This window comes from Microcebus murinus, chromosome 12 (genome assembly GCF_040939455.1).
Source record: "Microcebus murinus isolate Inina chromosome 12, M.murinus_Inina_mat1.0, whole genome shotgun sequence".
Taxonomy (NCBI): Eukaryota; Metazoa; Chordata; class Mammalia; order Primates; family Cheirogaleidae; genus Microcebus; species Microcebus murinus.
In genome coordinates this window covers 22085753-22099022 of record NC_134115.1, presented here as the reverse complement: position 1 = coordinate 22099022, position 13270 = coordinate 22085753, and the positions used below count along the sequence as shown (strand labels likewise).

At 39.1% G+C, this 13270-nt stretch overlaps 1 protein-coding gene across 10 annotated transcripts in view; it reads right to left on the bottom strand.

The window, feature by feature from the left end:
• The window catches only part of PRUNE2 (prune homolog 2 with BCH domain), a 260827-nt gene that overhangs the window by 19815 nt on the left and 227742 nt on the right, over positions 1–13270 (bottom strand). For 8 of the 10 annotated variants that reach the window (XM_076008612.1, XM_012759788.3, XM_076008616.1 and 5 more), the window contains 4 exons: positions 12713–12886; positions 6670–6772; positions 5882–6013; positions 4660–4746 (listed from right to left, as the gene is read on the bottom strand). In XM_076008612.1, coding sequence (XP_075864727.1) covers positions 4660–4746; positions 5882–6013; positions 6670–6772; positions 12713–12886 — 496 coding nt within the window. The remainder of the gene's footprint in view (positions 1–4659; positions 4747–5881; positions 6014–6669; positions 6773–12712; positions 12887–13270) is intronic. The other 2 variants (XM_076008613.1, XM_012759790.2) reach the window with 1 other exon arrangement.

The window sequence follows — 13270 nt, the reverse complement described above, 5'->3', positions numbered from 1 at the left end:
CATGTTGTACAATAGCTGTAGAACTTACTCCTCTAGTTTAACTGAAATTTTGTATTCTTTGACCAACATCTCCTCAACCCTACCCACAACCTCCAGACCCTGGCAAACACCATTCTACTTTTTACTTCTATGAGTTCAATCTTTTTTAGATTGCACATATAAGTGAGCTCATACAGTATTTGGCCACACTGTTTTAAGTGGCTTATATATATTCATTCATGTATTTCGTATTACAGCCTAGTGAGGTACATACCATTATTACCCTCTTTTAAAGACAAGGTAAAGGAAACTGAGACACAGGCAGTTAAGTGTTTACCCAAGGTCTCACCATTAGTAAGTGGGGGAGCTTGTATAATACTAACCTGGGGAGTCTGACTTCAGAGTACACACTCTTTTTTTTTTTTTAAACAGAGTCTTACTTTGTTGCCCAGGCTAGAGTGAGTGCCGTGGCATCAGCCTAGCTCACAGCAACCTCAATTTCCTGTGCTCAAGCAATCCTTCTGCCTCAGCCTCCCGAGTAGCTGGGACTACAGGCATGTGCCACCATGCCCGGCTAATTTTTTTTGTATATATATTTTTAGTCGGTCAATTAATTTCTTTCTATTTATAGTAGAGATGTGGTCTCGCTCTTGCTCAGGTTGGTTTCGAACTCCTGACCTCGAGCAATCCGCCCGCCTCGGCTTCCCAGAGTGCTAGGATTACAGGTGTGAGCTACCGCGCCCGGCCTGTAGTACACACTCTTGACCATACATTACACAGCTTCCCAGAGGTTCCTGACACTCTGAATAGTCACTGGTTTATGGTTTGTTTGGCTATATTTGCTTGCTTATTTGTTTATAACAAACAAAAATCTTATCATTAGTTCTTTCAGAATCTACCAAGGCTGATGATATTTAAAAAAAATATGTGAACTAATTTTTCTCTTATTTTATTAGTTTCAGTTTTATTTAAAAATTTTTTCCAATTTTTTTTTAAGTTTTAGTTTGAAAGTTCATTCCATATGGAACAGCATTCAAAAATATGTTCCAATAATTGGATTTGAATTACAAACAGCTTTCATCCAAATGTGATCATTTCAGACGCATGTGAATGCATAGAAAACAACTTGGAAGGATACCAGTGAAACTGATAATAGAATTTGTCTCTGGGGAAGGGGGTTAGAAACAGGAATTGGTAATTGTTAAAAGAAGAACTTGGTCTTATCTATAATGATGGGGTGGATTTCTGAAGAATGCATTTCCTTATTATTTATGTAATTGCAAACTTACTTTTAAAATATATCATTCTGCTTGAAAGGGAACTTGATCTAGGATCTAACATTCTTAAATGATGTGAAATAAAAAGATCTCCCTACTGAGACTGTGCTGAGCTGTCTGCCAACTGTGCTGCCTTGTGTTCAACTACTGTGTATTCTAGTAAGAAGCTTTTTTTGTGTTTTTTGAAAATATACATCTATCTTTAATACTTTACTTGCTATTTTGACCCTGGGTCTACAGGCTGTGCCTTGTGAACAAACTTTCTCTCCATATACTTACTCTTTTCTAGTCCTCCTGATACATCTTGGGTCAACATACATTACCAATGATACACTACTGCATTAATAAACCTCTTCCTTCCTCTGGAGTTTTGGAGCTAAACCCAGGTTTTGTGAGTGACAGGGAGGAAGAAATCATGCAAAGGGAAACCTCCACCTCAAATGTATCTTCAGTAGAATTTACATTCTCTAAACATGCCGTGTTCTCTCCTTACTGATGCATTTGTATCTGCTATTTCCTCTACCTGTTTCCTCTGCCTAAATTGCTCTTTTCCCTAATTTCAGCTAGTCTATTATTAATAGTTCTTCAAAACTCACTTTGAAAGAAAGTCTCCTTCTAGAAAGCCTCTCTTGATGCAGACTCAGCCTGCTTTCTCTACACAGTACCCCAAAACTCACCCTCACCTGGGTTTAGTTCCTACCCCCTCAAAGTGCTTCAGTTGTACCCTGTGTTGAAATTAATTACTCGTCTGCCTGTATCTGCTCTGGCCTTTAAGCTCCTCAAAGACACAATTGAACCATGTGATTTTTCAATCTCTAGCACTTTGCTTGACACAGACAAACAACTCATTTTTTAAAATGCATTTGCCATATACTCTCCCACAGATGTTACCCTTTAGTGGCAAAAAGACCTATAATACATTTAGTGCCCTGTTTTTTCAGGTCTAAAAGTTGGTCATACTGATATAAGTTAATTCAAAAAGGGAATCTTTAAAGAGGCTCTTACATGATGAAACTATATGTATTATATGTTAAGTCCTTGACATGGGTGTTTTTAGAATTCAAAGTCTAAGCCTATCATTTATTGTCTATGTTACCCTTGATCTGGGGTTGGTAAGCTACAGTCCATGGGCTGAAGCCAGCTTGATGTGTCTTTTTTTACAGTCCTTGAGCTACGAGGTTTCTAAGCTTTCCAAATGGTTGAAAAATATCAAAACAAGAATATTTCGTGATATGGAAATTAAAGGAAATTCAATTTCAGTGTTCATAAATAAGGTTTTATTGGAACATAGCCATGTACTTGTTTACATATTCTCTATGGCTGCTTTCACTTTGTAATAGCAAAGCTAAGTAATTGTGACTGAGACCTATGAAGCCAAAAATATTTGCTATTGGATTCTTCACAGTGTTTGCTGGCTCCTGCTTTTGACAATTTATTTGACCTCCCTGAGTGTTCGTGTTTTTTCCTGTATAACAGAAATAATAAACAGTATCTACTTCAGAAGATGTCATTAGGTTAAATTAGGTAATGCTTATAAGCACTCACTAAATGTAAGCCATTTTTAGATGTAATTTACCACATTATTGCTATAATTTTTTTATTATTGCTATCGTTATCTTGAAACTCACTTCAATAAATAGTGTTTATTGCACCTACTATGTGCCAGAAAAGAAAGAAAAAATAAAAAATAAATAAATAGTGTTGAATTATAATCATTTTTAAATATACTAACAGTAACAAATGTCTTCTTATTGTTAAATTAAACCAAATTTGGCCTGGGGCTCCCTCTGTACTTTGAGTTCCTAGGTAGCAAACTGCAACCTAACTTAGTATGTAAACAAACTGCAACCTAAATCAAGAGTATATTTTTGCAATAAATAGCTGAGTCTCCGTCAATCATAGCAGCTGAACTTCAGCTAATCAGAGGCTGCCAACCAGACTATTACCATATAAGGCAAATGCCTCATCACATTATGCCCAAATAAGACAAATGACCAGCTACAACCAATCAAGCAATTTCTGTAGGTCACTTCCTTTCTCTGTTTACAGATACTGCCTGTCCACATTGCTGGGTGACGCCTTCTAGACCTCTCCTGGTACTGAATGATGCTTGATTCATGAATGGTTCTTTGCTCACAGAAACTCTGCTAAATTGAACTTGTGTAAAGCTTATTTTTTAACATTATCAAGAAAAAACATACTTCTTTTTATAAGAGCTGAATTTTTAAACAAACATTGATGAATCGATAATAGTGCTAATGTTTACTTTTTACCCATCAACTTTTTATAAGCTTATCAGTGAACATTGATTTCTACTCCCTTGTAAAAGTATTTCCTAAAATTATTAAAAGAAATGATTTTTAGTATACCTTAAACAGGCCATAATATTTTTTAAAAAGCAATTCAACATAGTATGGTAAAAAGCTAAACTTTGCTGGAAGAAAACTAGGGTGAATCCTGCTACTTGGTCATTGGAAGTAAGAAGTAAGAATGCTAAATAAATATAAGTGAACATTGAACAAAAAGGGTAGACTCTGTAAGATACAGTAAAATCTATGTTTAAAAAAAGGATCTTAACATTTAATTGTTTTTCTCCAAACATGATCAGAACTTTTAAAAGAAATTCATTAGTAACTTTGAGACCAAAAAATTTCAATTTTATCTAATCTGTATCCTGACAGTAGGCAAGATCTTATTATATTTTTAAAGCTCTCTAGAAAATAAATATCATTCCTTTCATTTAACTGTTTTAAGTTCCACTATATTATGAGCCATATCTTACTTTACTTTGCATCCCCCAAAATGTATTGTTACACAGAAACTAACATATTAGTAACATAAATGCATATACATTCACCAAACTGAATGGAATTGAAACCAAGAATCCTCATGGGTGATGAAAACACAGCTCTCAAAATGGCTTCCCTAATGGCTTCCCTTTCCTAACTTTGGTGACCTACATAATATTTGTTCAGAAGAAATGGAACAATTAAGACAAGATATGGCTTCTGTTTCTGTCCTTGGTTAGTCTTTATTTTCCATTGTCATTTTATTCTATTTTTCTATTCTCTACAAAATAACATTATCACTTTAAAAGTATTAACTTTTATTTTTTCTAAGGTGGAATGGAAATCCCACCACTTCATCTTCCATGTTTATGGCAAGCAATTTGGAAGTCATGTTTTATAGTGATCCAGGGGAAATATTCAGTATGAAATGATTCTCACTCTTAATTAGGGACTCTTGATGAATAGTCCAAAGAATCTTTCCAGGAAAGTCAGGAGCAAAATATATTTTCCTAGATACTTGGACTTTATGAGTTGTTATTTTTAGTGCAATGAACACATATATTTTTAAAGACTACTTAGTAGTATTTTTACTTCTATGACAATAATAACTACACCTTATAAAGGGTCGTGTCACTGCAAGGATTGTTCTGATGAACCAGGATGGATGAACAATGATGAATGACTTCAAATTCTTCCGTAACCTATTTTGAAAAAGGAGGAAATACATTACTCTTAACCCATTCTCAGTGGAAATTAAAGCAAAATATATGCCTAAATAAGAATATAATTTTAGAGAGTTCTAGGCATTTTATACCTGGTGAGAAAGTATAGAATGGTGATGATTAATAACAAGACTGCTTTTTAAGACATAATTTGAAACTTGTATGATTCAAATCTTATTTTCTCATAGGAATAAATGTGAAATATAATAGAATGGTTGCATTCTTAGAGTGCATGAATCTATAACCATATGGCATATTTTGTTCAATGATACTTTTCATTTTTGTCGGCATTACCTTTACTATTTTGAAAAGAACACACTCTTAGTAGCAACTTAGACAATTTATTGCATCTTACTAAGCCTTGGTTTCTCCTTCTTTATGATGAAAATAGTAACAGTACATCATGTGGTTGTTCGGCCTTCAATTTACCATTTGAACAATTCTTGGTTCCCAGATCCAGTTTGCAGCATTAGCAATGTTACTTTATGAAGGTTTGGGTCATAAAACAGATTTTAGTTAACATAACAGGGCATGTGCATGCTATTATTCAAGGAGCCACATCTAAACGGATGCCACACATGCTGTAGATATAAATTTGTATGTTTATTATGACAATTTTTCTGTAGGTGGCAATGAAGGGTTTTGTTCTGACAGACTTGAGGACGAGGCACACAAAGGGACTGTATAAGTTAGTGGTTAACTTGAATTGACAGCAAATGTTGAATTAAGAGCACAATGACTGTCCAAATCACAATAGTCCCATTGTATATAAACAGTAGCAAGGTCACATGATATCACTAAAGAATCATGGGTGTTTTGGTTTATCAGCTCGACTTGCACCTCCTGGTAGCAACAGCATATGCATAGTTTAAAGGAGACTTGGTCTGCCAGGATTGAGACTACATTTAAAAAAAATCTGGGAATGATTTGCTTTATTTAAATTTTGGGGTATCATGTGTGACACTTTTATTACTATTGCTATAATTCTTTGTTTCAAATACCCATAACTGGACGATCCTAAACTGTAATTGCATTTTTGGCAGACTAAAAGGGAATTAGATATGGAAGCCATTGAGGAAGCCAAAATAGTGACTAAATAATGGAGCCCACATACCGTCTATCAATCATCTGGTAGCATTTCTTCATCCAGCCCAGCCCGGGCATCTTGCGTCTTGGGGTTGCACCATTCAAGTACACAATCATATAGTCTTCAGCTACCATCAGCTCTAAAGTACTTATTACATATCTGATCACAGGAAGGAAAAGGAGTGTTTTCAGTTCCCACATGAAATATCTCATCCTATATACACCATAATTATATAACATTTAAATTACAGGGTATATGACATTTAAGAATGGTTCTACATATTACCGTTTTACCTTGAGAAGAATATAGTCATCTAAGATAATTTCTCTGAAAGTGACTATTACTCATTTATTTATATAGTTATCTTTTTTTAAATAAAAAATGCAGGTATGCTAGAAAAACGTGTGCATCGGAAACCTGACTTTTAAAAAATGTTAACAATGTTATCAGATGCTAAGGGCAACTCAGATTAAATAAGGCAGATGTAAATGAAGTCAGGTTATAGTCAGTCTTAGCTGACTAAGAACATGTTACCAAGGAAGAAAAACAATACTTTGCCTACAGGAAATGTTGCAGAACTTTAAAATGTGAGCCAAACTCTGTTCATTTTGTTTTCCATCTATTCTACTGACAGAAGAGCTCCTTGAAATGTGTTAACCTCTTGAGCAATATTCCTTGACAGAAACCTTATTGACTTTTTAATCAAAGGCTTAGAATATTCCACATCATCTATTTCCTTTCATTGAAGGTGCTCTATCCGCCATTACATGCCCATAGACATTAACTCAAAGTACTTTGTTATAAGTATCACTCACAGGAAAAGATTTTCCATGACATAGTGGTAATCCGCCCGACTGCTGTCTGGCAGAAAACAGGCGGCAAACACAATGATGGCATTTAGACCGTCCCCATAGTATCCTGGGGGACAAACAAAAAGACATTTGTAACAGATTGAAAGCTCTTAACAAGGAAACATCTAACCTAAAAGGATAAATCTGAAGCCTTGGCAAGTGTGTATATGTGGATATAACAGATATATCATGACATGAGCATTATACTGACTACAGTTGTCTAAGTGTATACACATGTAATTATCTTTCAGTGGTTAACCTATGTCTTATATAGAGTCTTAAATAGATGGTATAAATATATTTGCATATATGGGTATACATATATTATGGATGATTATATGTGTTGTACATAGTTGTGGAGAGAGTGTATAAATATTCAAGTTACCAAAGAATGAGAGGGCAACACTTGATTTATGACTTTCTAATCTATATAATACTAATTTATCTAGTACTTTCTTTTTCTGATGGTCAAGAAGGAGGTTCTGTTGGATCCTCTTTAGCTCTTTTTAGTTTTAGACCCTAGTTAAAGGGGGGAATTTAGTCATTGAACTGTAACATAATCTCAGACCCACGCACTCCAGGGACCAGACACTAGTGAGTAGATGAGTAAAACACCTTCACTTTGATTTTGAGGCCGGTAGTGGCCCTGGCATCTCTGGACTCAACAGGCAGTGTAGGCATACATGGAAAGTTCTAGCCCAGCCTGTAATAACTCAGCACAGAATTCAGAACCTTCCCTCTTAAAGACAAGGGAAAACTCAGGAAGAGTCTGGCTAAATTATTTTTTAATTTTATGAAAATATGTACTTTTGGGAAAACTAGGGGATTGCTTCCTAGAAACATGGGGTTGGGGGGTGGAAATGCTGTTTGCAAGTGGTGCTGAGAAAACAGGAGGTAGGAAATGCAGGCAAGTGGAGCCATTGCAACTCTAGGGGGTCAAGGAAAATGTAGACACAGATAAGGACATTATTCCAATCTCTGAAAAGCTCTGACATAATTTTGGTGTTCCTCCATGTTTTAAGCAAGCTCCACATTCCCTTGGAGCTCATCTTTGAAACTCACAGCCGCTGTTGACCAAATCCCCATAGGCAGGTGTATGGAATGCCCTGTGTCTTTGACACTTAAAACAGGAAGCAATCCCTGTATTTAAAAATTTTCATTTTTTAAAATATTTCTGTTTAAACACTTGCAATTTGTGTCATATAGTTCTAGATTTTTGAATCGTTAGAAATTTCCTCAAAGCTTTGAGTAGGAGAAGACACACCTTTAAGCCTGATCCAGTCCTCCCAGAACTCAGTGTTCACTTTTTTCCCGAATTCTAAATACCCTCATGGTGATTACATGGCAGTAAAATACTGGCTCAATATAGATTTGGATAGGGTTAACTCTTGAAAAGCAGTTAATAAGATGTTCTCTACAAAGGTCAAGAATATGACTCTACCACAAAAAAGGTGGGGGAAGAGAGTGATACCAGTTAAAAATATACCCAATTATGGGTTTGTATGTGTTACTAATTTGAGGCTGTTGTACATAGCATTTATACTACATATCTTAGAAGATGCTGCCCATGTAAATCTATGTGTAGACCTATGGATGCATCTGATAAAACTCATTTGTGAAAGAGGATTGTAGTAGCTTCCCGATGGATTTTTTGCTTTAGTTCCATCTTTTCCAATATGTAAGTACTTGTCAATGTCTTTTTAGAATGCAATATGGAGAAAAATGGCAGAAGGAAATATATTTTAATACAAGAAGTGCTTGTTCCACAAAACAAGTTTATTTAGGAAGATTCATAACTAAATGGAAATCCATAAAGTATATAGTGGCTTAGCTATACTAATCCTCAGGCCAGGAAAGTATGAAATTCATCCTCAGCACAATGAAAAGATGGAGTTCATTAAAAGAGACAATAGACATAATGAATCCAACTTAAAAACAAGTAAGAAAGCATTCTTTCAAAAGCATCTTTCCTGTTGGGCATGGTGACTCATGGCCTGTAATCCTAGCACTCTGGGAGGCTGAGGCGAGAGGATCGCTTGAGGTCAGGAGTTCGAGACCAGCCAGAGCAAGAGCAAGACCCCATCTCTACCAAAAATAGAAAAAAATTAGCTGGGCATGGGGGTGCATGCCTGTAGTCCCAGGTACTTGGGAGGCTGAGGCAGGAGGATCACTTGAGCTCAGAAGATGGAGGTGCAGTGAGCTATGATTGAGCCACTGCTCTCCAGCCTGGGTGAACCCCTATCACAAACAAACAAACAACAAACAAAAACCAAAAGCAACCTTCTAAATGTAGTTGTCTGGCTCCCAGATATCAGTATAATTTCAAAATTGTGACTGCTCAGTTACTCTGATTTCTTTTTTTATTTCTGGAGAATTTCTAAGAATGTTTTTTTTTTTTAAACAGGAAGACCGAGGTTTATAAACAGTACTTCGGAAGTCATCTTAAGAGGCAATTCGGCTCATTGTGTAAGTGCTGTCTGTCCTTAGAACGTTATAGTGTGTTCACTCGAGTTTATTTAACCAAATGAATTCTTAGGGATCAACTTCCGACTTCGTGATCACTAAGGATGTCTCTTTATATAAAAATTGCTGAAATTTACAGATGAAAATGGCTGTTTGTACTTTTGGGTAAAGAAGCTGTAGAAAGGGAAAACAATAGTAGGTGGAGAGGAGATGATATAAGAAAGGAAATAGAAGAAAGAGATTTCCACATGAAAGCTTTCCTCCTAAATCAAGAGCTGGTGGCATTGTTGCCAGGCTTCAGAGCTATTTCAGATAACACTGTAACTGCCTGCACAGTGCAATAACTAGAATGAGTAGGGCCATTTGCTTTTCTCCCACCCAGATACCCTCAGGGGATCAATTAACCCTTCAATTTCTGCTCTAAAATAGGCAGCTGACTCAAAAGAAACTGCCTGTTGGCAGCGGCATAATTCGTTTGAGGTTTGGTTTTGAAAACATTTCTTTTGTTAGGCTCTCCTCTCAATAGACGGGAGGTGGATTCTGGGGGCCTGTGCTGGGGTGCGTGAGTGACCCCACGGTGGAGCCTCCAGAGACCCTCTGAAGCAGTGACGGCAAACCTTACCTGCGGTGGCACAGACAGGCATGAAAGGGATGAAACACAAGTTTGCTGGCCAGCAATGGAATGGACAGAGAGGAAGGATGTCACAGTCGCAACCAAAACATACACACACACACACCAGCCAGCAACTCTTCTCCTCATTCTTTCCGGGATCATTTGTCCAGCAACACTGCAGAGAAGGTTACCTGAATCTCCTATAATGAAATAAGTAAAAAAAAAAAAAAAAAAACAAGAAAGGAAACTCCTTGTTAAAATTGTTTGGCATAATTGTCCTTAGTTATTTAAATATGTTCTCTGCTTCCAGTTAAAAAAAAAAAACCCAGTTCTGGCCTCAAAGCGACCCTACATTGTTGGCTGAGCAGAAGCACCATACCCTTCTTTAACTGTTTTGTTTGTGCAGAGGGCAGGGATGCTGCTGATGGCACGCGGCACGTGAACACTGGCCTTGAGATCACCCTCATTTGACTGATGAGGCGCTCGAGGCCCAGGAAGGTGAGTGATGTACCAAAATCACAGACTAGTTAGTGGCAAAAACAGGCCTCGACCCCCACTTCTTCTCCACTGGGTACAGGGCCTATGGCAACAGCTCATATCCAGGTCACCGGAGCTGAGGACCGAACTATTTGTTCAAATACTGCTCTCATGCAGCAGTGTTCCCAACTGGCGGGACATTTGTCACAGCCTGGGAAAAGTTCCTCATGGCAAAATGCAAAGCACCAAAGCAAGAGTCATGTTCACTGCAGAGTGACTCTGCTTTCTAAATGCTCGTCAGAAGCATTTATAGGAGGATAACTGCAGAGCTTTATGAGCTAAGGTCTGAGAGAGTGGTGTAAGCTTCCGACATGGAAGACAAAGCTTTGGCAAATCCAGGAGTTACCTCTGAGCTGTCTACCTGCAGAGCACAAAAGCTGTTCAGGGTGCAGGAAAAGGTGGCATCTCGCTCAGGTTCCAGTTGGGTGCAGCCAGAGGCCCATTCATGCGGGCCGGGGCCTGGAGAAGGCTGAGGCAGAGCTGGGGAGAGGAGAGGCGGCTTCCTCCTCAAAACAAACCAGACAGTCACACAGACAAGACTGAGCTCAAGACACAGAGTGGAGAAGAGCAAATGCCAAGGGGAGGGAGGTGGCAGGGAGAGAAAGCACAGCAAACCAGGTTAGCCCCGAGATCCCAGGGGGATTTTTATTAGAGTCTGACAGGCAGAAGCAGTGACTTTCTCTGACCATCAGTGGGCTGGTGTTATTCACTCTCCTGATTTGAGCAACAGGCCAATGGGCTTAACTCACCCACCCAACCCATCTAATTTTACTATAGTTGGAAGAAGTAGGTGAGTCTACCAGAGTAGTAAGAAATAATCGTGAGCCTGCCTTCTTCTCAACACGGGGGCCCTACATTTAAGAGCTGATGGATAAAAATGTTTATAAGGATTGTCTCTGGTGACTTTGATTTACTTTGACAGACTTTTCTATTTTGGGTTTTTTTGGGGTTTTTTTTTTTGTATTTTTTTTTTAAATGAGCATAGGCTATGCTTATAATTAGCCTTTGTTTTTATTTCTAAAAAGCAAACAAATAAAAAATACCTGATGGTTTTCGGAACAGAGAGTCTTAGGGGGAAAAAAAAATACCTGCTAGATGGCGCAGACAAGGTGTGACCTTCCAGAGAGATTTGGAGACTGTTCCGGTTGCGGTTTTCATGGGGGAACAAAAGGGTTGGCTCCACGGCCAGCTGTCTGCCCCTGTCAGCAAGATTAGGCGAGCCCGCATTCTGAAGGGCTGTGGGAAACGTTTGGCTCGGAGGAAAGTGCCCTGGCCCCACACCAGCTCTCACTGGGCCGTGCTACCATTCCAGGTCAAACCATGGGGCAAGAAAAAGAAAGGTCACGTCCAGGGACACTGACATTGGCATTCACGTTCACTGCCACAGTCAGGTGCCCTGGGTGGTCCTGACACTCACATGGAGGTAGCGGTGCAGGGGAGGGAAGGTGAAAACTGCTGGCAGCGGGGGTTTGATTGAAATAACAAATTGTCCTTCTGCTCTCTAGAAAACAAAAGCTAAGGGTTTGATGCAGCGCCAAGACTCTCATTTCCCTGTCCTCACGAGGAAGAGAGAATTTAGAGAGTAACAATTGCCTTGTCAGCGTGCACTTTTTCTGGAACAGCTGGGTGGTTAAGCGGTGCCTCAGGACTTCGGGAAAGGCAGGCATGCGGCAGAAAAGCCAAAAAGCTGTTGATGTGTTTCTGAAGTCGACAGTCTTACTCGTGTGGCTTGTGCTCGTCTGACTTTCTGTGAATCCCAAATTAACCAAGGCCACATGTGCTCCCAGAGCCCCCAGGAAGGCACCGGACAAACAAAACACACCTTTCTCTCTCCCTTAGCCCTCACTAAGCAGGTGGAGGCTTTGACTGGGATTGGCTGTTGTCAGGCCTAAAATTAATGTAGTTTATAGAAAAAGCAAACCTTAGGTAGGGAAAAGGTTTACCAGGCTGAGCCTAAAAAGATTTCCGAAAGCTTCTGAAGAGGATTCAGAAGACCATTTTGTATTTAGAAGCACCTCTGGAATAGCACAATTACTACAGCCCCTGGTGTTACACAGTCTAAACTGCTCAGTTCAACCCTACAATTGGCCAATAGCAATTCTAAACAGATATTATTAAATTGGATTACTATGGCTTTCAAGAAATTTGCACAGAAGATTATAGCTATCAGATATGCGGTGTGAATAGCAATTTTCACGTGGGAAAGTTGTTTTTTGCCTAGTAGGCTTTCAAATGCTTATTGAGTATGAGGAAATATACTTAGCTCTATAGCCCCCTGGACATTGACTGCAGGGTCTTTGGGATGTCGTACTGCAGAAAACCCGATTTCATATTCTAATAAAAAACACAACTGCTCCCATCCCCATTTTTCGCATTTGCACAGAACTTGACTACCTCCGTGCGAAATGACCCTCCTGTAGGGCTCGATGACCTTCATGTCAATCCGCTGCTCTTGCTCTCCAATCACCACTGTCCTCCACAGCCGGTTGTCCTCTCGTTCCTCTGCGGCTGTGTATTCTGGAATAGACTCTGACTCCTGGCCAGAATCCTTGTTGGCGGTGGAATCTTCTGGAAATGAAACACAGAGCAGGGCTGAAGGAGCAGGACTCCCACAGTGGAGGCAGCTCAACGACTAGACTGTAAGCTACCTCCTGGCGGAATCAACCTGATGGAACCCCCTGTTCTGCACAGCTCTCACAGAGCTTCCCATCCTGACCACATCAGTCACACTCGGTCTTTATTACAAAGTCTTTTGCATAGATAGATCGAACAACCAAATCCATTGCTAAGGCCAGCTTGAGGGTGGGAATAAGTGCAAGGCCAGAGCTGTCTTGCATCAGTAGTGATCCCACGGGAATAAGCCGGTACTAACTCATCCTTGATCACGCAGGTTAAAGACTGCAGGTCTTTCTGATGGGGTGAAAGGCTGTTTACCAGGCCCAGATAATCTTG